At 37.2% G+C, this 27,554-nt stretch overlaps 2 protein-coding genes across 2 annotated transcripts in view; one reads left to right on the forward strand and one right to left on the reverse strand.

Moving 5' to 3' along the window:
• The window catches only part of LOC111602174 (hemicentin-2), a 133,175-nt gene that overhangs the window by 36,955 nt on the left and 68,666 nt on the right, over positions 1-27,554 (forward strand). Inside the window, exon 2 of the mRNA XM_023319135.2 lies at positions 24,832-25,039. Coding sequence (XP_023174903.1) covers positions 24,832-25,039 — 208 coding nt within the window. The remainder of the gene's footprint in view (positions 1-24,831; positions 25,040-27,554) is intronic.
• LOC111602175 (lysophospholipase-like protein 1) lies at positions 3,654-4,465 on the reverse strand (the record flags this gene model as incomplete). The annotated part of the gene is made up of 1 exon (XM_023319137.2): positions 3,654-4,465. A coding segment is annotated over one exon (663 nt), but the record flags the coding sequence as incomplete, so codon positions are not given.

Here is a 27,554-nt window from a genome sequence, read left to right on the forward strand (position 1 = left end):
CAGGTTTTCAGGCACTAAAAAAAGAGAGAAAATCATTTTAAATTTTACACTAAATTGACTCTGTGTGAGTGTGTGTGTGTGCAAATTGTGCACGCGCAATTAAACGTGCTTCATTCCCAAAGGGGACAAAATAAAAAACAGAAAAAAGGAAAAACTTAATTTGGCTGTGAAAATAAATGCTTGGCCAACAATTTTCATTGCCTGTCTGAATTTTTGTACGTTTGTGGCAAATATTTGTTCAATCTGAGTGTTTTTTTTTGTTTTTATTTGCTTTTGCCAACTGCAAAGAAAACTTTAAAAATTGTTTGCCATTAGCTCATTTATTTAGGATTTTTCTAAACTTTTGCTGCTGCTTCTTCTCCTCTGTTTGCACTTTATAATTTTGTTGATTTGCATATTTAATTTGAATTATTGAGGGGCGCCTTTGTTTAGTAAACTTTTCATACAAATTAATGTGTGTGCGAGTGTATGTTGTCTTCGTTTTCTAAATTTCAATTGCTCAAAACTTTTGCCAAAGATATTCAAGTTTGTAGATTTTTATATTATACAAATTATGGGCAAAATAAGTTTGATTTATGTGTTTTCAAATTTTATAAAAATTAGTTGTTTATATTTTTATTTTTTATTATATATAAAAAATTCAGAAAGAAATTTGCCACAAATTGTAGCTTAAAGTCGGATAAGCTTTAATGTTTGCTACAAATGTTGTCTGTCATTTGTGCTACGTTTCTATTACCTGATTTTATATTGTATATTCGGTTTTGCGCAAAACTTTTGTAGGGCTTGTGCACAAAATCCGAACACAATACGCAATATATGAAATGTGAAATTAGGCACGTGTTTGCATTGCACAGCTGAGCATCATGTAAGCAGTAGACACGCCCCTCAACCCGCCTCTAAACTTTCCATTTCTTGCAACAATAACAACAAAAATGTTCATGTGTGGCAAACAATTTGATGTAAACTTCATGCACAATGAGCAGCTTCCAACAACAACAATGATGAAGATGGGAAGGGAGAGAGGTAGAGGTAAAAGAAGACCATTGCCATTGGTCAAGCAAGAGCTTACTACACACAGACACCCCCTCTAGTTGTCTCCCTCGCTCTCCCACTCTCTTTGTATATAGCATGCATAATGCGCTTAACAAAGTTTTTGATTGTATTACATAGATATGCCAAGAGGGAAAGAGAGAGAGAGACTGAGATGGAGAATGTTTGTGTTTATGTATCTTATGCAATTTGTTTAGTATTTTCATATAAATTGCATCGATTACGAGATTACAAACATTACTCAATCTAATCCTTCAACCGGCAACTGGCAACTGCATTATTGACCAAAAATTCCAAGTAGATAAACGACAGGCGACTTTCATATAGCCCATACATAGGTCTATACACTAGGGTTCATTTGCAGTTAAATGTTGTGTTTTTAGCATCGTTTTATCTCAGTTGTATTTTAATTTATGCAAATTTTTTTGTTTCGCCTTTATCTTGTGCGCTTCATCGTTTACAAATTGTTTCTTTTGTGTGTATATCTGTTATGTTGGCCTGGGAAAATGCGCATAATTGTTGGCTTTAAATGTAAATGAATTTCAATTAAAATTAAGCACACTTGCACGCAACAGCACTGATCGCAGACATATATATTTTCAAAAATGTGTGCGGCAGACATATGCTAATTGCCTCGAAGTCTGTTTTATATACAAATGTATTGCGTGTATAATACCCTGTAAAAGTGATTGGAGCTTAGGATTGCTTACGTTCATGTACTAAATGTCTTAAAGACGGTTTTGTATATGTGCTGCTTGTTTAATACCCTGTAAAATGTGAGTGGAGCTTAGGATCGCTTGAGTTCCTATGGGAACTGCATCGAAGAATGTTTGATATGCATGTATTGCACTGTAAAGCGTGAGTTGAGGTAAGAATTGATTAATTTAATATAGTAACGGCTTCGAAATGGTTTGTATATAGATTGTCTGTATAATACCCTGTAAAAAGTGAGTGAATTAGGGTTGCTTATGCTTCAGGAATGTGTCTGAAGAGGCAGGTGAGGTTGAGAGCTGTGTTGTTAATGTAAGACAGTTTCTTATTGACTGATGAGCTTCGCAGCATCTGTGCTGTTTAAGAATTGATAGAAACTTCATCCCTAAGAGTCCCTAAGAGTCCTTAAGAGTCTGTGAGCTCTCTCTTTGCTTGCACAGCCAAAGTATTTTGTAGATAGGCTACAGGGTATCTAGCTAGTCCAGCACTCGTCATTGGCATGTGCTTCTATTTTTGAATTTATTTATTGTTCTCGAGCGTTTGCCAATTCCAAAGTTTTGGCTGCGGTTGCCCAAAGACACGAATTAATTTGAAAACTTCACAGCAAAAGTTCTCAGCATATAAATTTGCTGTTGTTGCTGGCTTTATTTTTTGGGGTTTCACACATAATTTTTAAGTAATCAATCGAGAGTCGTTTGTTGTGGTCGGAGACCGTCAGCCCATCAGACCGTCAGCCCCCCAACGCCCACCCAATCGATTAAGTTAATTGTTTCGGTTTCTGTCTGACACAATTTATATATAAATATTTATGGATTGTCTTTTATGTGAGTTGCTCATAAATTCCATTTGTAAACATAAATCAGCCCAGAGACGACCAGATATATGTCTATATATATACATATATGTAAACATACCCAAACGTTACTTGGCAATTGCAGGTAAAAAGTATTTTTTTTTATCAAAAATTAACTTTTCTGCATAGTTTTTTGCTTGCGTCGACTTTTTAGTGTTGCCAAATATGCAACTGCAATGGAAATAAAGTTGTTGTTCAACACTCACACATTTGCGTGTTATTTAAGCGTAAAACCAATTATAAAAGTTGTACAATATTTTCTCATATAACAAAAGTTAAGCGCAAAAAAAGCGCTAACCAACACTGGGCCGGCAACAGGAGTTGTGTGTGGAACCTCACACAGCTTTACTACGGCGCTCCAAAGCGTCAAAGCGGCAAAAAGCTGCAGGGCCCAGGATGAAGCGCGGCAGAGAGCGGGAGAGAGAGCAGCTCTGCTCATTTCATATTGATTAACAGCAAATCCATCAGTGTCATTGTGGCTAGGCTTTCGGGAGCGGGGCGCCTCTCATCAGAACTAGCTCATTTACACATTACAATGGAAGCACAAAAACAGGGGCCAGAGGGAACGAGGACTGAACTGCAACAGCGACAGCAACAGAACTTAATATCAGCTGGCCTGACGGCTGGGTCTCTCACTCCCCCTTTGTGTGGGAAAACAAAGGCATTAGCAGCTCACAGCAGGCGAAGAGCAACAGTAGAGGGCACCGAAATGGGGCTGGCCCAGGTGCGAACGTGCGAAAACGTAGCGAGTGCAAAACCCCTTTTGCATAAACTTGACTTAATTAGCTGTGCAACAAACTTGGCTATTTAAACAGGTGCTGAAGTGTATAAATAGAGGCAGTGGCAGAGTCGAGCTGAGAGCTGTTGCAAATGAGTCAAGGAGCAGAGGGAAACATCGATGTGGTTGCCCCAAGCGTTACTCAATTCCTATTTGCTAACAGAGGAGAGAAAAAAACGAAAGAAATTAGACAATTAAACGTAAATAGCAAGCTAGCTATGGCAAACAGTGTTGGAAAATGACTAAACTTGGTTTTAGGTCATTCATTCATTTGGATAAGAGAAAAACTTTGCAGGAAACAGCTAAAGTTAACACAGTGTTGCAAAATGGCTTATTAATCATTTGTGCAGTGTTGAACAGTTTTCAGTGTTAGGAAATGCATGTTAAAAATTAATTGCTTTCAACTCCCTCTAGCTCTGAGGCAACTTTTTTAGTATCCACCGCTCGACGTCCAACATCGAGCTCTCCATCAGCTCATGTGCTGCATTATCCAGGGTCGTAAACGTTCCACTTACGCCCAAATTTTGCAGCTTGTCGAAAGTATCTAGACCCCATTTGTAGGCCACGATATCGTCGCTTGTGCCATGGAACATGCAGAGTTCTGGATGCATTGACTTGCCCTCCAGCGACTCGTAGACAATCGACTCGCGGTTCAGGAACGCGGAGTGCGCAAATACGCCCGCCAGCTCCATATTCAGGCGATAGCCCGTGTGCAGAGCCAGAGCTCCGCCCATCGAAAAGCCACCGACAATGATGCGATCCGTCGCTACGCCTAGATCCACCTCATTCTGTATTAGTCCATTTGCTATATCGTAACTCTTAGACATGCTCTCCACCTCTTCGGGTGCGTCAATGTCAACGGATGTGCGATTGAACCACACCGTGGATATTTCATCGCCAAATGGCGTATATTTCTGCTTCGGCGCTGTGGGAAATATATATTTGATATGCGATCCAGCGAAATCGCGTCCGATCAAATTGCGCACCCACGCGAGTACATTGGGTCCCGTGTCGCCCGAGCCGTGAAAGAATATAACACTAGCCGACTTGCGTATCATTGAAGACACTGAAAGTTATTTGAAGTGGAAGGTGGATGCTGAACTAAATAATATATATAATATGACATTAGAAGTAAAGTTTTTGTAGTAGTCAAATTTGGGATAGTAGTGAAAGCAGTTTTAAATAGTTAATGTGCTTGGTATGAGCAGTTAATATATGCATTTATATGAATATATGATATATTTATATATATATATATATGAATTTTAATGGAATAGTTATAATAGTTTCCAAGTTAGGATCGTGTAGCCTAGTTTTTAATTTATTAATTTAATTATTTGTATATATATAGCTGTATATAGCTCCTTATATATAGTGAATATATTTGACTTGAGGTGTCTGTATATATATTTTAAGTGGGATACTTTTCGTACTACCCGAGTTAGGATCGTTGCTAAGTTTTCTTAATAGCTCCTGTTTCAATAATATGATATAAAGACATAAGACTTGTATGGTCCAAATTTTAGCAATATATTACTCAAAGTACTCCAGTTAAGATCGTAATTTATATATAATTATAATTTGATACGAAGTTATATTTGTCTATACATTGACTTGAAATATATAAATATATGACTTCAAGAGTCTCTATACCAATTTTAAGCAATATAACTCATGCAGCTCCCGAGTTATGATAGGTAAGTAATATTTAATATAGTGGTATGTAAAGCTCATATGTCACTAATGGACTTTAATCGACTTTAAATCATCTATAAATTCGTCTACACTTCAAAGGCAAGCATTTCTCTAGTTAGGATCAGAAAATTTTATTTTCATATTTAAAATGAATTGAAATTGGGGCTGCAGTTCGAAACTGCCTTGCACGCCGCCTCGTCTGCTCATTTGTCACAGCATTTTATTGAACTGTTTTTTTTTTTTAGATTGCTCTTAGATTGTGCGAGTTTTAGCCTCTATCGTCTATCCTAATGGTTCAATAAACAACGTTTATGGCGTGACATCTTTCACGCAAATGTTTTTCCGAGGGGGGACGTCGCCTTTCATTCGGTTGCCCCAACATAGATTAGGTAGGTGCCATTAGAGCGAGGCATTCACCTTCTTTTTTTCCCTGTATTTTGGCTTGACCACTTGAGAAGCTATTAATATTATCTATATGGCCGGTCAACATTGTCGCGCTTTTTGAAAAGTGCTTCAATAAATTAAAACAAAATAGAAAAGAGCCCAAAATGCTGTCAACCTATATAAGAACCAAAAAAAAGACCTCCAAACGATTTCCCAGTCAATGAAGCGAGGTGTGTGTGCGAAGGGAATTCAAACTGGAGCAACTGCATGAGAACAACAACAAAAACACGTTTGCTCCAGTTCTGTTGTTGTTGTTGCTGTTGCCGTTGTCTCTTTGGCAATCGTAGCTCTGACCAGAAACTAAAAACTGGCGTCGACAACGACGCACAATAAATTTTCCAGCTCCTGTTCTGCTGCGTCCGTCTCCTGCTCACGCTCGTTGTTGTTCGTTCCGTGCGTCAAGTGACCCGAATATTCTATTTTTTGCTGCTTTCTTTCTTTTTGGGGCCGCGACTTGACAAGGGTTAAATAACATATAAAAAAAGAAAAGAAATTCCCAAAAAACACGACCAACAACAACAACAAAAAGTTGTGAAATGTAACAAAAATAAAAGTTGCATTTCACCTAAGCCCCCAAATGCCCTTATTGCTGACCAACTGAGCACTCCAGGCTCGGCTACTCCTCCTCCATATGGCACTGAACTGGCTGCGAACTAGTTCAAGTTTAAAAGGTGCAGAACTAAACTGAAAACTCAACTTGAATTGAGTTGAGCGATTTATGTTAGTTGGCAAACTGAACGGAAGTGCGAAGGGATGCGAGGATTATGATGAACCATTATAGAGAGAAGCAGAGCAGAGCAAAAAATACATATAAAAAGTATGGCTTACACTTATCAAAAACTTTTAGTATTCACAAACTGTACAGCGAAAATCCTGAAATGTGGGTCAAAGTTGAAGTTAAAATTATTCGGTTATTTTTTTATTAAATTTATGCCAATTTTTTTTTTTGTGTTTTTGCATAAGCTTTCAATTTAGTTATTTTAATTAAAAATAATTGTAGTTCAAGTGGTTTAAACGGTTCCTAATTATTGAGTCAGTTCAGTTTATCTTAGGAATTTGTTAAGGATCTTTTCAAGAAAAAAATATTTAGAAATGTTACTCGAAATAAGAAACTATAGCCATAACACAAAAATTGCTATGCCCATTTGTCAACTAGAAAAAAAGACTTTAATTACTATAGTAATTACATTCAAAATAATAGGAATTACATTAGAAATACTTGCAATTACTTTAGTAATTATGTTAAAATAAAAGATAATTCCTCAAGATTGGAACTAATTTTCTGTATACAAATTGGAATTGATATAGAAATGATTATTAATTTATGTTTACAGCCAATTAATTTTTGGTAATTAAAAAAGAGAATTTTATTACTAAAATAATTTTAGAGCCAGAATAATTTGATTTTGATATCTCAAGTAATGAAGAGTAATTACAACAATTCTTAGTACAAGTCATTAAGCATAATTATAATTTTCTACATTATGTAATTACACAAGTAACTAACAGCAAATCAATTACTTTCATAATATTTTTACTGCTACTAATTACCCAAGTAGTTGTAGTTGCCATAATCAACAAAGTAATTTAAAACAAGTAAGAAAGCTCTACTCGGGGTGCCCGACTAGGAGATACCCTGATCCTAGTCCTTTGAGTTTTGTAATATTTTCCGTAGTTTGTATCGAGAATTAAAAAAAAAAGAAAACAAATAAAAATCGACATTGCGAGACCAGGATTCGAACCCGGATTATTTGCGCAACGTGCACAAACTCTACCAACACCGCCACTTCATAACTAAAAAAAAAAAATAAAACAATAAAAAACATTTCATCTCCTCTGGTCTCGAACCCGGACCAAGCTGCATACGAGCGGCGCCTATACCAACGCAGCCACTGCCCTTCTTTCGCGAGTTGTTGCAAATTTGAACATAAGTAGCAGCTAATAATTCAGCACAATTCAATCGCAATTTCAATTCTTGGAATAGAAAAGAATGCACGCATTTGAATGTATGTGTGCACACGCATAGGAAAAATGCGTGCGCGTGGCGCTGCTGACATGTGCTTTTGCAAATTGGCCAAACGTTTTGTTTAATAACTTCTGTTTTACTTAATGGATTTTAATGAAACTTTCAGCATATGATCTACATATCCTATTGGCTTGGTTGAGATGCAAACGCCTTCACATAATGGCCCTAGCTCCAACTAAACTTAAATTCTAAGAATTTGGGGGAATTTGGAGCCGGTATCCAAAATCCAACAAAAATCAAAATTGCATAAAATATACATAAGACTAAATACAAAATTTGGAGGCTCTAGCTCTTAAGACTTTCGAGATATAATTTATTTACTGCATTTCAATAATGTTTTTATTCGATAACAATTAAATGCGAATAGTTATCGAATATTTGAAACAAACTTGACCTGCGCGTGCTATACACGGACCTACAAAAAAAATTTCAAGTCTCTAGCTCTTATAGATGCTGAGATCCACGCGTTCACACATACGGACAGACGGACAGACGGACAGACGGACAGACGGACAGACGGACGGACAGACAGACGGACAGGGCTCAATCGACTCGGCTTGTCGTCCTGATCAAGAATATATATACTTTATGGGGTCTGCCACGCCTCCTTCTGCCTGTTACATACATTTGCACAAAACCATTATACCCTGATTTCCCATTTTTAATGGGATCAGGGTATAAAAATTTATTATCATAACAATTTGTTATTGAGTTCTTTAATAACCTAAGTAATTGAAGGTAATTAGAGCGATTATTTTTAATTTGAACTACCTCAGTAATTGAGAGTAATTAAAGCAGAAATATGTATTTAGTAATGTAATTTCTTAAGTATGTCCTCCTGCCTAACAGTAATTTCCAGTAATTACAATGATTTATCCAACATATCTCTATGTCTCCTTAATTGTTATTATTATTCAAGGCTTTGATTCACACCTGTCTGTGAACTATAAACCAAAGCTGATGCGTGTTGCTGGCTGAGTGAGCTGGAAGCTGGCTCAGATTCACGCTGTGGCGAACAGCAGCAGTCGTGCAGAGCCTGCCTGAGTCGGCATTCGAAATGCCTTTTGCCATGCTCTAAGCTCTTGATGGCCGGAGAGCCCGACGCAGTCAGCCTGATGGTGGACTTAAGCCGTTAGCATTGTCCATTTGTTCGTGCTGTCTGCCCGGGGGCAGATTTACGCATGAAATGCGCTTGGCTGCTGCTGCTGCTTCTTCTTCTTCTTCACTGCTTCTTGTTGCAAGCATCCATCCAGTCCATCAGAGGAGTAACAACAACAGAATGGGGATTTCGACTTGCTAAAATTGCAGCTGGGGAATTAGGCGGGGCGGCAAGAGGGCGAGTGGGCCATTTCTTGGGCGCAGCAGCCGCCTGCCATCTGAGCGCAAGTTGATTATTTTTTTTAAAGCATATTTCCGCAACAACTATGCCACGCCCCCACTCTCTATCTCCTGCTGCTACTGCGCCACGCCGTGTCATTTCTCTTGCAGTTGCTTTGCGTTTGTAAGTCTCAGCGCTAAGTTGGCGCTAAATTAAAAACTTTTGCTTTGCATATATTGCACAAGAGAGGAAGGGAGAGAGAGTGAGTCCCAGCTGAGCGTTGCAATGCACCAGCGAAAGGTTGGGGGCGTGGCATACTGTTGCATTTTTTACATGGAGCAGCAACGACTGAGTGGAAAAAAGTTTTTGCTTGTTTTGGCTCGAAAGTTTTTTAACTTGGCTTTTGCTGCTTGTAAAACCAATTCCAAGGAAAATGAAAGTAATTTTGTTTTTTTCCATCTAACATTTAAATATTGTACAATATAATAAAAGTCAAGAGAGGGAGAGAGAGAGTGGAGCCTGGGGCTTTAGTAGAGCATTTGTAGACTACTTCGCTGACAGCTGCACAATGTTTGCCATTTCAAAATTTCAATGCAATAATACTACAAGGAAATTATCATAAAATAGCGGAAGTAGTGAGAGCAGGAGTTGCTTAAGGGGTAGCTGGTTGGTTGGATTGATGAGGCTACGTTGCGTATACGCAATGTTACCCAGTTGAGCATTTGTTTGGATATTAAGTGAAGCTGCAATGCCAGTTGTGGCTGAAAGCTCTTTACGTTTTCTTTATTTCCGCTGAGTGCCAAAGCCAAATTGAACTGGTGCAATTGAACTAAGTGTAAAATGAATTCTTTTTGATTGGATTTGCTTACAAATACAAAGCTACTTAGGTATTCAAAGAATGGCTGAAATTGAACTAGTTCGTGAGCTCAGCTTTTGATCAATTTCATTTCAAAACTAGGCTGAATTTTTTCCAGAACTGAAAGAAAATCAATCAATTTATTTGATATTTTGGATTTTTGTATTCTGTTTTGTGTATAAATTGTATCAAATGAACTAGTTCCATAGCTCAATTTATCAATTTCAATTGAAACTGATTAATGTTAAAATAAATTTGTACAATTTAATATAAATTCAAGTTAATTTCTTTATTCACAATATTTGTCTAACATTGTGTAACAGTAAAGTTCTTGTGCTGAACTAGTTCGTGAACTGAACTGTTTCGGACAGAATTCTTAGTATAATTAATTGCTGTCTTCAACTTAAATTGCGTTAATTTTTACTCTTTTATATTGAATTAGTTTTTATGCAGAACTAGTTCGTGAACTGAACTATTTGTGCTCGAATTTTCATCGCGCTTTAAAGTTGCTGTAGTTTTTACTTAAAAATCTCTTGGAGCATTAATGCAAGTTAAAGTCTGGCGCGCCATGAGCCATGCCATGCCACACCCACTCGCCCACATCAACAGCCGCTGCGCTGCGACTCACTTGAAAAGTTTTTCAACTGGCAACTGGCGAATTGTTATGCAATTTGCAAATCGAAAGGCTGCAAACGAGTGCAACTGCAACTGCCATCGCCCCTTTTGCTCCCCTCGTCGCTCCCAAATGCTGCGTTCTTTGTCAGCCACATGAAGCTTGCATTTTGAGACTTTGCAATTGTTTAGCCAGAATCGCGAGTTGGAACAGCGTGTTAAGCTGCACCGCGTTGCATGAGTAACAAGCGTGTAATTCCAAACCAGCTGCAGTTGAGAGGCGGTGGCAGAGGCAGCGAGCCAGAGGTCCAACTCATGACACATGAGAGCTAACCCACATGTCGGGCTTTTTGCCATGTCCAGTGTCAGAGTCAGCGCTTAGGTGAGCGAATGAATGAATGCTGTGAAAAATGTTAACAAAAATATATGAGGGCGCATACAAAAAATTAAAATCTCGTTGTAGCCAAAAGAGCTGGCAAAACCGCAAAACAAATGAATGAAATGTTCAGTGACAAGACTCAAAGCGAACGCTGGACACACAGTTTATAAAAGCTGTGGCAAAGCATATTTCAACGGCGGCGGGGGTGGTGGAGAGCTGCAGGGAAACAGATGGACAGCTGCTGAGAGTTTGAGTTGCTTGCCTCTTCTATCTCTCTTATTTTCTTTTTTTTTTTGGTATTTCTTGGCTTGGCTGACATATTTTTAGTGTCATTTCTTGCCAAGATGCCGCAGCAGCTGAAGCTGAAGCAGCTGAACAACAATTGCAGCAGCCATACTGTAGACTAAGCTGCTAAGTCCTTGCCACGACCCAAATCAACAGCAGCATATCGCAATGGCCAACATTGTTGGTGTTGCTGTTGTTGTTTCTTTTTGTAGCTGACTCCTTTGCTTCTTTTTCTGCAATCTCGATGCTCGACTTTATTTTAGCTATACGTTTATTTTCATGAATTATATTTACGCCGTCGCTGCCACAGCAGCTGCTGCTGCCGCCGCTTGTAATGCTCTTTTCAGCAACTGTGACTCCTGGCTCTGCTCGTACAGTATTTGTTTGTGGGCGAGCTCTTGTTTTTTACCGAATACCCTGTATATGAAAAATATGAGCTTGATAAAGTGGCTATAAGAAAATAGTGTGTAGATAGAGATAGAGCAATTTATATAAGCTTATATAAATTTATATAGAGCTTAGAATATTGTATAGATATAAATCAAATATTTATTTTTGAATATATTAAAATATAAATTAAAATATATTAAAATACTGAAAAATAATCGGTTATTCGGTTATGTTTTGAATAACTTACGACCGTTAGTCAAAGATATAAAGTTGGAAATAAAAAAATACTAAAATTGGTCTACATTGAAGATATTGAAGAAGTTACATTTATAAGAATTTATAAATTAGAATAATATTTTAAAATACGAAATAAAAAAATGATATGAAAATTGTATTAAAAAACTAAAAAATATATAAATTATAATATGCAAAAAATAGAAAATAAAATATAAGAAAGTATAAAAAAAAACTATAGAAAAAATTAAAATAAAAAGAAAACAGAAAATATTAAAAAAAAAAAAAACAAAGAAACAGAGCAAAGTATTTTTACAGTGACTACAAATTCAATATACAAACATGAAATTATTGTAACTAAATTACTAAATGTGTATCCAGCTCTGCGTGCTCTTGAAAGCCAGCATAAGGCACTATCACTGCTGTGATGATATGATGTTACACACACACTTCAGCACATTACTGAGTATCTCTTGGAGCAACACTTGAACCTAAGTTGAGCAGCTCAAGCATTGCTTGCTTCTTTTTATTGCATACTTTGCGGCATTTCGTTTGTGTAACTCATTTTTTTGCGGCTTGGTCGCATTCGGCAAAGACATACAGATGTATACATATATATAGATATATATATTCTTTGGCTTGGTCACAAATTTGAATGCAAACATTTGGCGTGTGTGCGAGTATGTGTGCGTGGAAGCCACATGAAATATGATAATTCATTACACGAGCGTACAAAGGCAAAATAATGCGCACCAAAATATATATGTATATATAAATGTATATAAAAAACAACAACGAGAAAAAGAAAATGAAAAGAAAAACGGCGGCGACGACACTCACTCAATTGCATCTTATGCAAATTGCCAGTGATTTTTCCTTTTTCCGGTTTCCTGTGATGCTGCTTAGCACACGATGCGTCTCGTGTCCTTTGTGGCCGACAAAGCATAAAGAGAAAAGCTTGTGGGGAAAAAGACCCAAGCACAAAGCAGCTAAATCAAAAAAACAGTAGAAAGAAACATGTGAGCGTGCTGTAGCTGGGAGTGCACGACTAGCAAATACCCTGAAACACACGCAGAGCTTTTTTGCAGTCATGCTGGGCTGCTTGTAGGGATCAGTTGTCCTGTTCTTGCATAGCTACAACTATGGGAAATTAATTATAGCAAAACTTGTGCTTTAGATGTTAAATTTTAGTGCGGCCTGTGCATCTAAAGCTCTGATTATGTCATACATATTTAAGTCTACGCCAAAGCCCAAGTCTTTACTATTGGAAAAAGAGTTTTTTTGGGCTTCAAGTTCTTCTTACGACTCTAAATTAAAATTTAACTTATTTTTATTTTGTTCATTTTTAATTAACATTAATATATCAAATTGTTTAGTACTTTTTTATTTTATTTTGTATAAATCTAAATATATATTTTTATATAGCTCTTTGTGGGCTCTGTCACGCCTCTTTCTGCCTGTTACACGCACTTACACAAAATCAAAACGCCTGAAATTTCCTTTTTTCAATGGGTAAAAATGAATATGCTCCAGTAAAAAAATAAAAAAGTAAAATCGTATTTTGTTGTTGATTTTACAATATGATAAAAAAGTTCGTAAAAAATTTGAAAATTATTATAATATTAACAGCTGCAAATTTTCGGGCACATTTTAATTGGCAGTGGGAAAATATTCTTGTAGCAAGCATAAATTATCAAAATATATATGCAGACATATAACTGTATATATATACATAACTGTATTTGCATGCAAATAATTTATTTGCAAAACATTTTTCAAATTTATGCGTGGCAAAAAGAAGAAGCAAAACAGATGTGCCAAATGCCAAGCGAAGCAGATAAATGCATTTATTATTATTATTACATGAGCTCAACTTAAAAGAAAAAAAAAAGCAAAATAATTATGACTAAAAAATATAGATATATATTCATATATTTTTATTTTACCTAAAAAAATGAAAATATATATGAAAACATAAATAAAAAGTTAAAAAAAAAACTTTTAAAAATAGTTGTGTAATTTGGTATATTTAATTAAGGTAGTAAAACTCAGTGGAAGCCAATTGCTGCTTAGTTAATTAACAAATAAAATAGATATGAGTGGATTAATTATAGTTTACGCAGTCAGGGCTTGTGAAAGTGTAAACAATGCGAGCTTATGTTTGTTGAATTTGATAGCTAGAGATTAAATTGAAATTTATTGTATATTAGCTGTATGAAGTGCTTGATAATGCTCTATGAAGCAAGTGAGTAGGGGCACTCTCTTTATAATACACTTTGATTCAATTTAGACAAGAATCTAAATTAAATTTATCCAAGGTATTTGGCTGAGAGATATTGTGATGTATTTTAAATATATTTAATCTAATGTCCTATTATGCGGATATGTTGTAGAGAGAGTAAAGTGCGTTTATAGTGTTTTGATGCAAGTCATTTTATCTTAGTCTCGAGCTGGCATTGAAAGACGTTTCTATTCAAAGTTCCACTGAAAAAAAAAAATATATATATATATATACATATATTATATATACATATTTTATATATATTGACCCGCCTCTTAGGCCCACTTTTCTCTTCTACCCAACACTCAACCTCGCTTCTCTGGTGCTTTTACTTACCTTCTCTATTGATGAGTTGCCCGTGGCTCAACTCCGCTGAAGTTCTTAAATTATTTAGTTGCTTTTAACTCTTAACTCTTAGTATTATAAATGTCATTTGCTTTCTAGTTCATTAAGTTTCGCGTCGTCGTCTTCTTCTTCCGCTTTTCGCTTGGCCCTCTTCATTTGCGCGCTGACAGTAAGCTGAGCTGCAGCTGAGCTGCAGCTGAGCTGCTGCTGAGCTCATCTTCTCACAGTTGGCTTTGGCTGCCAATTAACAGCATGCCCCATTGAGCATATGAAAAATGAAGTTGCAAGCGCGTGTGGCAAGCTCTTTTACAGCTCAGCTGCAGCAAATTGTTTGCAAAGCACAGAAAATATTTAATTTTCATTAAATTTGCTTGTTTATATATTTTTATTTGGTTTTAAACTCAATTAAATATTTTAATTGACACATTTACAGATTTAATATATTTTAATTTTATTAATAAAAATTGTTTATTACGTATTATTTATTTCATTAATATATATAAATAATATTTATTTTATTTATAATGTTATGTTTAATATTCATTTATATATTCAAATTATAAATGGCATATATATCTATATATATTTGATTTTATATTAAATTTTTACATAAATATTAAATATTAAAAGTGTTGCATTTATATATATTTATTTTATATATATTTATTTATTTTAAAATCTTATTTTAAGTTTTAAAACTTTATTTTTATGCATATTTATTTATTCATTAATAATTAATTTATTTTTTATTTTTGCTTTACTGTAAATATATATATTTAAATGATCGAAATGCTTCTCTTGCCCGCTGCTAATGGGCAAATTATCTGCCACGCCCAGTTAGAACGAATGCCTGCCCGCCCGCATCAATTGGCTTGCTATCTGGGTGCCCCTTGCACACACGCGCCGAACGCTGTCAACAAATGTGTGGCCAAGTGCTGGAAGCTGGTCGTAAACTTGGGCCTGGTCAGCCCAACGAGTTTAGCAGCCCACTCCGGCTGTGCTCCGTCCTGTCTTTCAGCTCTTCAGTGGCTCAGCTAGGTTTCGTGCTGTGGCTTTTTATCGCTTTGCCCGCTGCTCTTGGGCAAACAAAAGTTTTTAGCCACGACGACAGGGGGCGGCCGAGCGGGCGGGCCAGCGGTCGGTGGTTCGGCCAGCTCTGTGGTTTATTTGTTTGGCCAGCAAACTTTGCTACCTTGTGCGCACTCGTTTCTATCTGGCAGATACTTTACGGGCTGCTGCCGTTTTTTCTCTATCGCTCTCCCTCTCTCTATATATTCTCTGTGTCTTAACCGGGCGCAACTTGGTCCGCAATCGATGAAGCGTAAATGTTCAAATGCTCAGATATTTCCTCTCAAGTGGCCAGCGGGCGTAAAAAGCAACAGCAGCAGCAGCAGCCACAGCAACAACTAACTTGTTTTATTTTTTTATTTTATTTTTTTTGGGTAGCTCGTGCTTTGGTCATTACTTTTGCCCAGTTCGAGGCAGCAATGCGTCGCCGCAGCTGGCAAAAGATACTTTTGTATCTTACAGATTGCCTTTGGGTGTTTTCACTGAGTAAATTTGTCTCCACTTCTTTTCGCTGCTGTCGCTGTTGCATGCACCAGGGGACTTGCAACGCTAGCAGCACATTGTAATAAACTGTGAAGGCCTCCGCCCCCCTGCCCCACTCCGACTCCCCCTCACCACGGCGCGTTTTTTTGCTGGTTAATTTTGTGCTTTGTACAGCTTCTGCAATGCAATTTTTATAAATGAAATTTCGACGCGCGGTTTTCGGTCTTAAAGTCCAAAAGTTTATTGAAGCAAAACTTTGACACCACCTGCTTAGCGCGGGGCAAAAGTCCCGTTTGTGTGGGTGGCTCAAGCAATTCGAATATGATAAGTGATGTGCCCCACCGAAGTCAAAAGTTTTTTGCGTGCCAAAAGTGAAATTGAATTTTGCACTGTTGATCAAGTGATACAGCTGAGGAGGCGGGGCGGGGCGGGGCGTGGCATATGAGTTTGGGTAAGCGTTTGAAGAAAAAACTTCTTTTGGCTGCGTTTTTTCTACATTTTTTGTTGACGGCCGTCAAGTGCAAAAGTTTGGACTGCAGGGAGAGACGTTCTTTGGCGTGTTGATGCTATGTGTTGGGTGGTGCAGTGTGGTGCGAGTGCAAGCATCAGCATGTGCTGGTTGATGGAATAGAATGATTGAGCTGACAGACTGCCGAATGCGCTGGAAATCATTAATGTATATAAAGAAAATGGAGAAAGAAATATGGAATATGGAATATTGAGGATGGAAAATGAAGGATGGGAAATGGAAGATGGAAGATGAAAGATGAAAGATGGAATATAGAAGATAAAAGATAAAAGATAAAAGACTCATAGTTGATCGAAATAGGTACCATGAAATTAACTTCAGTTTAGCTCCTTCAAAAAGTCCAATAAAATGGCTATGAAATAAGAATACTCTATAAAATATGATAGGTCATTATTGAAATACATTGTGATTATTATACATGAAAGTTGCGTGTGCTGTGAAAGGAAAGGAATATCGAAAAGAACAAACTTCAAGTAAACCGAAAACTCCCACGATATCATATCTCAGCAGTCAGCTGTTAATTCATAAAGATTTCAGTGTTAGTTTTTTCCCACTCAACAAGTGTTGCAGCCACAAAGTTTTCGGCACAAAAAGAAGAGGAAGATATGCATTTGCCTTGCTGTTGCTGTTGCAACGTAAAAGAGGGCATCCTGTAAACATGACACACAAACAAAAAAAAAAACAACAATTCGAAAATGTAAAGAAAACAGAAAACATTTTTGGGGGCAAGTTTTGAAAGTTGCAACTTATCTGTTGTTGCAATTCGGGCGGCCAACGGCACAAAAAAAGCAACAAAAAAAAAAATAAAAATGGAAAACTTTGCCGCAAAAGTTTCTTAAGCCATGTTAACCGCACACATTCGCACTATCAGCACGATGGGGGCGGGGTCGGGCCGTAGGGGAGGTGTTTCTGTGTGCTGGAAATCATGTGTGTATCTTAGCTTGCAACTTGAACCGGTTTTTCCACTTTTGCCAAAGCAATTTTTGGCCCGTTTCGGCGTTGCATGGGGCAAAAAAAAAAAAAAACCCGCTGCTGCAATGTTGCAAAGTTTTCAACGAGACTCGATTCGACTCTTGACTCGACTCTCGACACGAGTCTTGACTTCTCTCTCTCTCTCATCTTAGCTTGTCGCTTTTTGTGCATTGTCATGCAAAACTGATAATGAAATAACGGTACCTTAGCTAGCACACTTACCCAGCATTCAAGCATCCAAAAAAAAGAAGCAGAGTCAAGTCCCAAAGATCTGTGATTTCTCCAACTCCAACTCCAATTGCGCCTGCTCGCTTAACCCATTGAGTCTGAGTGTGCGAAATTTTCGCCCAGTTGCGAAAAACTTCTGTTTGTTTACACTTGCAAAATAGTTTTGATAATGCCAGAGTCGCTTACACACGCACACACACACTCCTACGCACACGCACAGTAAAATTCCTCAGCTGCTTTTGTCAGCTGAAAATCTGACTAAAAGTTCAGCTCTGAAATGCAGCTGCCACTGCTGCTGCTGCTGCTGCTGCTGCTGCTGTTGTCTTAACCGAATTAATTAAAGTTTTAAAGTTTTTGCCTCCACAAACAAGCTATGATATGCGCCTCTTCCTCTTCCTCTTCATCTCTTCTACATTATTTGAGTTGTAAATTCTGAAATTGAACTTGAGTTTCGGCTTTGCATTTCAATTGCCCAAGTTCAATGTTTTCTGATTGATTATTAAGCGAAATTTGTTGAATTCTCGTAATTTAACTAGAGCTGAGTTATTTGATTGCTCTATTACGAAATAATTGCTATGCCCATAAGTTTTGTTTGGCATATATATTTTGCTTTTGAAATATATAACTAGTTGTTGTCTTCCCTCTTAGCTTGAATGACTTTGTTATGGTTTATTCAAAAACTTTTTCCATTTCTATTCTTAAGTTTTTTAACAACTTCCTTAGCTTCTTTTTCTTCTGAACACATTTCTGCTGCTAACAACTTTTATTCTCTCGGAAATCTGACCTCTTATATCTGTTTCTTTGGCTCTTTTTACTTATTATAAATGTTTAAAATGTCTTAACCCGTCACAGAATACGACCTGAAGTCTCATTTCTCTAGTCATTTAACATCAAAATGCGTTAGCTCAAGTAATTTGTATATATTTTTCTTGCCAAAGGCATCTCTCATATCATATTTTATATATAATCTTATATTATATTATTATATTTCACATTCACAACTTGAAATTTGTCTTCTCTTATATTACGCTGGCAGCTTGTTGGCTAATGGGTTAAGCTGCAGTTCGTTGGCGTTCAGGTTCTTCTGCTTCTACTTCGCCAACTACCCCTGCTCCACGCTGCTTTTAACTCTTTTAAGTTGGCTTCAGTCGCACCTTTAGCCTTCTTGACTTTTACTGTGCACAAAGCGAACTTACAACAGGGCCATCAATATTTTTGCTGCTGTCTTTACAGATGCTGCTGCAGACACAGTAAAGGGGCAAAGGAAAAAAACACGTTTACTGCACCCTCAGAAAAAAGAAAACTTCTCTTCTTCGTCTCCCTCTCTCTGTCTCTTTCTCTGCTGCGCTGGCCCCTTAAATTGCAATCTTCTTCCGTTTCGTTGACTTTTGCTGCCTCGGCAGACAACAGCTCCCTGTGTCTGCGACTGCGACTGCTGCGAGGATAAACGAGGCGCAGCTTAAGCAGATAACATTCATTGTTACACCCACACACAGTCACCTGGTGTGTGTGTGTGTGTGAGTCATAAGAAAATTATGTTGCATTTTATGTGTGCGCCATTGCAGTGCGAGTTTTTTTTTATCGACTTGCAGCTCTTTTGGCCTGCATGCCATGCATATATAAAGACATTAAAGACACACCAAGAACATAAAGAAAGGGTGGGAGAGGCCAGGGGAGGGCTATGTAGAGAGTGTGCTGGCGAGATTTGGAATTGGCAAAGTTTTTGGTGCATTGCCAGTCGAAGAGATTTGTTGCCGCTGGCTAAATAATAACACATAATCTTATTTGCCTTTTGTTGGAGTCCTTCTCTCTCTATCTGTGTGCGTACTGCTGCTCTATATCCTTTTTGCAAGTATTACTTTGCATAAACTTAGACAGAAAGGCGTCCAACAACTTTCAGCTTTTGCCTGCCCATTGATTGGGCTTAGATCAAAAGACAAAGTCTTCGTCGTGTGTGTGGCCATTAAAACGGCACAGAATCCATACCAAATTACATTGTAATCGAGCGCAGCTGTAACGTATACCCCACACACACAGGCACACACACGCACACCCATGTAGACAACTGTTTGGTGTGTTCTTACAGCCAAATTCAATGCTGGTAATTAACTTTGAAAATCCAATTATGGCAAAACTTTTACCAGACTCTGTGTCTGTGTGTGAGTGTGTGTATAAGCTTGCAAGTGTAAAATGTTGCCACAGCGTGTGTGTGTGTGTGTGCGTGCGTGTGTGCGAGTGCATTTATAAGTGATATGCAGAACATGCAATTAACAAGAGCAAATTCACTCGACTCGTTCACTGTTGCCCTCCTCTTCCCGCCCCGTCCCCCTCACTCACCCGCTCTCTCTGTGTGCCTGCTACAAGCTTCTGCCTGACTGGCCTTGCTTCAGTTCGTGTCGTGTTGCCTTCTGCACTTTTTCACTGCAGGCAGTCACACACACGCGCACAGTTAGCAGCTGCTGCTGCTGGCAATCTTCTTGCCAGCTGCAATTTGGTTAGCCTGGCCAACCACCCGCACACCCAACCCGCGCCATTGTTACCAATTTTAATATAATTCTCACGTAATAATTGCGTTGGAGCTGTGTCAAACTATGCCAACAAAAAGCGGACGTGTGAAAGGAAGACTTAACTCGACTCGACCCGCCGCAAACAATTGTCTAACTGCACCGCTGACCGACTTTGCAAAATGCCAATAGCCGCATGAAAATGCATTCAAATCATTTTGGTTTTTGTCAGAATTCCAGAGATGTGTTTGCCTACGATATTGACTGACTTTATGAGCTGCATATTGATTAAGCGTTTCATGTTTAGCAAAATGAAAAATAAATATAAATAAAAGTTCTAAATCAAGTCGAGAATGCCTCTTGCTTTTCTACTTTATGTAGGCTGATTGTTCCTATGGGGCTCATTTGCTTTGCTAGAAAACGAAAAATATCTTAAGCTAGCATAGAGAATGAAGCAAAACACAATTTGATGCTTGCGCAAATGTTTACGGATTAAATTTGGGCAAAAGCTGAGCTTATGAACACCTAAAAGTATGCAATTTATCTCAGTCAAAGAAGATAGACATCCTTAAAACAGTAACAGAATATTTAAAATAAGAAATTTATTTTTTTTTTTAACATATTAAACAATAAGTTAAACAAATATAATAAATATAATAATTTGTTAAACAAAGAAGACACAACAAATATTTTAAACTAATGTAAAAATTAAAAATATAAATAGGCAAATACAAATTTTAATTTAAAAATATATATTTAAATAATGTATATAAATTTAATAATATGTATAAATTTAAAAATATATATATATTTAAATATATATATATATTTAAAATATAAAAAATATTAAACAATGTATAATAATACAAAACAAAATTTAAAAAAAAAAATAAATAAATAAAAGAAGACAAAAAAAAATTAAAAATAATATAATACAATCGAAAATATTTTGAAAAATATAAATAAAAATATATATAATATAAAAATATATATAATATAAAAATATATATAATATAAAAATATATATAAATTATATTTATATATTTAGCATCAAGGGATTTCTTAGTCAGTTCTAATTGCACTTCTTTACTTCTAGCATATATATCTGCTATGCCTAATTTTATATTTATATTTTTAGTAAGTCTCTAGAAATTATATTCATTATTCAGCGTTAAATTTTTCGTTTTTTTTTTGCTTTACTAAAGCTACAAAAATTGGCTCTTGTTATTGTTTATTATTGTTATTTTTAGTCAAATTTTCGTCTATTTTAATATAATTGAATTTTGAAGGCGTTTCTCTAATATGTGCCATCAATATTTATGTAATTCAATTCACTTCCTTCAACTGTTTGCTTCACTTTAGCTTGTTTTTCTGCTTCTGATTTCTGTGTAATTCTCTTAGAGCAAAGCCAAAGTAAACTCATAAGAAAAGCTATCAGCTATGCGCCATTCTGAGTCTGACTTGTTTTTTATGTACTGAAGGGGCATATCCTTTTTTTTCCTATTTTATTTTATTTCCATTAGCGTTTAGAGTTTACGAGAGAATTTAGCAAATTTGCAGCGGAAATTGAATTTTTCATTGGCCCAAACATTTTTTTTTTGACTGGCGCCCGTTTGCCGTATTTTTTATGATTTTTAATTTCCCGTGCAGCAATTATAAGAAAATTTTCTTCGACTTCATTCATTCGTTTCGTCGGCCTTTTTGTGCTCTTTACGTATAATGATAATTTAATTAGCTGCAAGTGCCTTTTTGCACCGTTTGCCGGCTCATTAACTGCAGTTAACTGCCGCCCGTTGACGACTTTTCCTGCATTTTTAATGTCGAGCAGAGGCCTTCACTCCATTCACTCAGTCGTTCAAGCATCCGAGCTGCCAACATTCAGCCATCATTCATTCAGCTCAGGTCCGTTTCTCTCTCGCCCTGTCTGTGGCATGTCTCAATAGCTGAGCCGACATTTTGTATCGCTTTATATGTACATGTCAATTAATGTGATATTGATAGCATTCGGGGAATTTGCTTTTATTTTTGCATATGTCAATATTTGCATACCAAACTGCAGTCAGCCGCAAAATTTATGCGCAAACAGTTATCTCTCTCGCTCGATGAGCTCTGGTGTGTGTCTCTGATGTTCCTTTTTTGTGGGCTAAAAATTAGTTACATGCTCGCACACGTGGCGTATGCGTAATCAGTCAAGTGTGCAATCAAATTCATGGATTTGCAATCCATGTATATAATTAATGAGCGAAAAAATGAGACAGTTAGTGAAAGATGAAGGAGACAATGAGAGTAGAGTGAGAGAGGCAAAGTTAAGGCAAGCAAGAGAGATATAGAAAGGCAGAGGAAGAGTTAGCGTTAGACAGAAAGGTAGAGTTTTTTATTGAATTTTGTTAAGCGAGCTATGAATGTCAGGATTGCAATATCAAATTATTAACTAAGATTGTAAAAAACAATAGGAGGAATTATAAAAGTTTTATAAAAGAGTTATAAACATATCAGAGCTAAAGTAATGAAGCGAGTGCACTGAAAAGCGAATAGTGGGATTGCAGGAGCGAGTAGCTAGTAACGATTGCCATGAAGGAACTGCCTAGTTGAAGTAACGAGTTTAAAGCAGCGAGACAGAAACAGAGGGGAAGAGAGAGAGCAATTGCTGGAAAGTAACGAGTAAAGGGTCGAGCTAAAGGCGAGCTATAGCTTCAAGAATTTATAATAATAAAGAAGCGAGTAGCACAAAACTTAAATAAGATTAGAGAGCCAACGAGTGGCTCGGCATGAACTCGTTGCTAGAGCGAGAGAGTGGGAAGAATGCGAACTATTCGCTGACGTTTGCAATGCTGGCAATTTGCCTAAGTGCTAGCGAATGGACGAACGCCTGGATGGCCGCTGTCGACTTGAAAGTTTTAATTAGAAACGCAACTGCAAAAATGGCAAGACTAAAAAGGACTAAAACGCGTGCAGCAGCAGCAGTAGCAGCAGCAGCGGCAGCAGTTGAGGCAGTCAAGCGAAATGAGCAGACAAAATGCGTTGACAGACGATGTGAAATGGCAAAAGGAAGCGAAGGCTGCGAGGCCAGCGCCAAAAAGTAACTTTAATGGCAATGGCTAAGAAATAAATGAATGGGCGCAACAACAACAGGGAGAGACAGAGACTGAGACACAGAGCGAGAGGGAGAGTGAGAGAGAAAACTTTTGACATAAATTCGCCAAGAAAATGAGAACTGATGCGTCCAGCTAGATAGCACTCACAGAAAGGAAAGAGAGAGAGAGGAAGGAAGGGAGAGAGAGGGCAATCTCTTTGCCACCTTCGTGTCGTCTCATATTACTCGAATACAATTCGGTAAGACTGCCTGCCAGACGACTGTCAAATTAATTTTAATGCGATTTTCATGGCTGCTTCACGCATAACTTTTTTTTTCTTCTCTCCCTGTTTGGATTTTAACGATTATTGGCCCCTAATGTGAATAGCTGAAAACTCAAGCCGAGAGCCGAAAGCCAACTGAAATTGTGAAACAATCTTTAAATTTAGCACATGGCAGCGACAGTCGCCAGCCAAATGCACAAATTTATTGCCACAGCCCGCGCAGCTCGAGAAATTGGAACTTGGAAACTGGCTTAAACGCTGGCTCATGCATATTTGATGCCAAATATAAAGCGGCCATAAATTCTACTCGAAATTTACGCAGCAAAGTAAAAGTAATGCCCCGACCGAGTTGGAGCTGGAGTTGGGGCCGAGGCCGAGGCCTGCGGGCGACAGCCTAAGAGCTACGCACGCACCTATGCCATGTTCTTGAGGACTTGAGAACTTTGTCGTTTGATTTCCCATTTTTTTCCTTTTCCTTTTCCATTTTTTTTTTGCTTCTAATGTGAAGGACAACGGCTCAGGCAACTTGCACCGAAAATTGTTTATTTTTTCTGTATGTTTTTTTATTTTTCTTTTCACTTATTTTTATTGTATTTATACCTCGACAGCATTGATAAGCTGAAACGACTGCGTTTGAAGCTTACCTATAATGGCTTATTAAAAATTAAATAAATATTGCGGCTGGGACAGAGAACCGACAGCCAGCCAGCAACGAAAGCTTCTTAGGTTTCATCAAAATTGAAAAGTTGTCAATCTTTTGCTTGTTGTGGCGCACATCAAAAACAAAATAAAATACGAAAAAAATGGCAAATAAAAGTTTCAAATATGCATAAGAAATTTTCGTGGGAGCGCAAATTTATTTATGAAATCAAGTTATAAAATAAAATAAAGTGCGAAATTTTTTATGACGAAATCAGCCTTTAAATAGTTATTTATTCATGGGCAATTAAATATATACTTCTAGCTATTCGTCAACTGCTAATTAAATAATCATGCACAACATATATAATATTTCATGTTAAATAAAGTTTTTTTTATATTTCATCAATTTTTTTTAATTTATAAAATATTTTTGTCATTAAAAAAATGATAAACGCTAAAAATAGTATATATGAAATACATAAATTCTTTATATTTATTGAAATATTTTTATAGACATATATATTTTATAATTTTTTAAAAGTTAATGAAAATATAAAACAAAATATTAATAAATAAATAAATGTAATATTTGTATATTATAAAATATATATATATATTCATTTTCGCATAGTTAAAAAATTTAATTTCAAATAATTCAGCAATTTACATACTAGAAATATTTTTGACCTGGTATAAGCAAATTTCAGTTTATTTTTTTACTCACTCAAATATGCCAGGAAATTGTTAAACAAATTGTTAATTATATATTCTTTCTCTATGTGTTCTTGCAGTCCTTTTAACAATATTGAGCAGCTGCTGCTCGGTGCTGGGCGACGAGTCGATTGACACACGCGAGAACGCGGATCTCGTGCTGAAGTGTCGCTTCACTGAGAAATATGAGGCAAATGACTTTTCGTTCTTTTGGACGCGCTCGATATCAAATCCGGCGCAATTCGACAACGTGGCCATCGGCGAAGTGCAATTGAGTTCGGGCTACAGGTGAGTTAAACACGCCAGAGTTACGTTTAAATGATAATGCTGACGATGAGAAAAGCGCGTGTGGGTGGAAATTGTTATGACAGTTGCTGTTCCTGTTCCTGTTGCTATTTGCAGTTATATTGTTATGTCAGCCTTTGCTGGCCATTTGTTAAGTTAATTAAATGTCGCACCAACACACATATGTGAGATTTATGCATGTGTGCGTAGGCTGTGCAACTTAATTAAAATCAAGTTCTTGGCAATTGAAACGAGTCCTGCCGGCCAACGCCTGGTGCTGCCTGGTCATATGTGCTTAATCCTTAATGTCAATGCCGGCGCGTGTTAAACATTCACACAATTATGAGCTACACACACACACACACACACATATGTCTATCTCTTTCTCTCTGTTTATATTTCATTTTCATTGCCTTTACTCACTCGCGCCATTTTGCAATTGTATTTTTCGTTCTTTTTTTTTTATTATTTGCTTCGTGCCTTGTGACTTCCGTTTCCGGCTCTCGTTGTGCTCACTCGGCCTGTTTTTAATGTTTCGCCTGGCTTGACTCGTTTGCCGCCTCTTGTTTCTCGCCTCTGTTGCTTTCTTTATGTGTGGCAACGCATAAATTTTAAGTGCCCAGTCGAGGCCACAAAATGCATTCGCGTTTGTGCCTGCCAAATGAAATGCCCAGCAGCAGCGGCAGTAGAAGCCGCTGGAGCGGGAGCAGCAGTTCCAAGCTGTCCAACATGTGTGCGACTGTGTGTAAAAGCAAATCAACAAAACAGCAAATAGAAATTCCAAAAAAATAAAGCAAAAGGAAGTTAAAACGTTTCATTTCGGTTTTACTGACTGCCAAATGCCCGTTCACTAATAAAAAAAATAATAAATTTAGACTAATTAGAATTTGCCACGCCACAAAGGGTAAAGCAGAGCAAGATATGAGTTTCTTTTCAATTAGCCAGGCAACAAAGTGGCGTATATATTTATATGCCACGCCCTGATACCAAGGAGTGTCGCGTCTTTGACTCCAATGGCAACATTCACACACACAAACAGAAATGGCACAAAAACCAATATACCCCATTCGCAGCTCTAGCGCTCACGTCGCGGCACAGTTCCCAGGCAAATTGTAAAAAACATTTTTACTGCAATTTGTGCCGAAAGCTAACAAGCAGCGAACAGCAAACGGCGAGCGGCAACAATATTGTACTAGTCTAGGCATACACGCTATATACCTTCTATATTCATATACATAAGCATATACATATATATATATATATAACTGTCTCTGTATCTGTATCTGTATCTGTTTGGCATATCTGTAGCTTTGTATCTGCGGCTATAGCTGTCGCTGCAAAAAGTGAAATTACGGCGTATTTTGGACGCTGCGATTTTTGGTTGTTTTTTTTTTTTATTTTTGGGGTTCATCGAAGCCCATGAAATGAAGACCCAGAGGCGCAGCGATCTAAACTGTAGAGCAAAGCAGAACAGAGCAGGGAGTGGGGGGCGAAGAGCCTGCAGCTAATATATCGTTAAACATTTCATTTAACGAGCCAGAGCCAGAGCCAGACCCAGACACAGACACAGAACATTTTAGGAATGCAAGTTATGCGTGGCAATAGGCGATTCCTAGTTTGAATCGAAAACAAAGCATATGAAAACGTAGAGAATTTGCGGAGATTTCAATTGATTTGAAAGTAGAGTAAAAGTGCTGGGAATGTATAAAGAAAAGTCATACTTAGATTGAAGTTGACTTTTGTTTAGCTTCAGTTTGGGTAGGCTAAAATTGTTGAGTAGTATATAGTAAGTAAATATACAAGGCTTTAAGCTGGAGAGGAATACGCAAGAAATTTCCTATAAGAGTTTTCAATTGAAGATTTTCCGCTCTCTTCAACTCTTTCGTCATATTCTCTTATATCCATTGAAACAAATCAACAATAGAGAGAAACAGATATATAAATATATATTAATAGAAGGAGAAAGTATTTAAAGTATTTAAAACTATTTTTCACAAAAAAATTTCAACTTTTTCACAGATCTTTAAAAAACTTTATCGATCATGTCACAGAAGAAAAGCTAACCCAAATCTCTGTCTGCTTTTGTCTACTCACATTGAATACATTTTTCCAGTGCTGGAACAGCCTTTGCAATGCAGTGCCAAAAAGTAGACTACACACACACACTCAAATACACACACACACAGAGCGAGTCAGACATTGAAAATGGAGTTGAAAGCTGAAACCAAAACATGTACCGGAATGTCCCATAACCAAATAATTGGCTGCGGCAATGGCCGTTTAACGTTTAGCGCCAGATTGAAGCAGAACACATAGAGACAGATATTTTATATATACATTTATATATATTTAGAATGTGCATTGGAATCTGCTAAACGAATCGAATTCCAAGCACAACGAACCGACACGCGCCTTCGGCTCTGGCATGCCAGCAAATTGCACAAGGCAGCAGCAGCAGCAGCAGCGGCAGCCAGAGGCGTTTGGTTTAAAAATGAAAAAGGAAAAAGTATAAATTAAA

The sequence above is a fragment of the Drosophila hydei genome, unplaced genomic scaffold, assembly GCF_003285905.1.
Source record: "Drosophila hydei strain 15085-1641.00,03,60 unplaced genomic scaffold, DhydRS2 tig00000172-arrow-pilon, whole genome shotgun sequence".
Lineage (NCBI taxonomy): Eukaryota > Metazoa > Arthropoda > Insecta > Diptera > Drosophilidae > Drosophila > Drosophila hydei.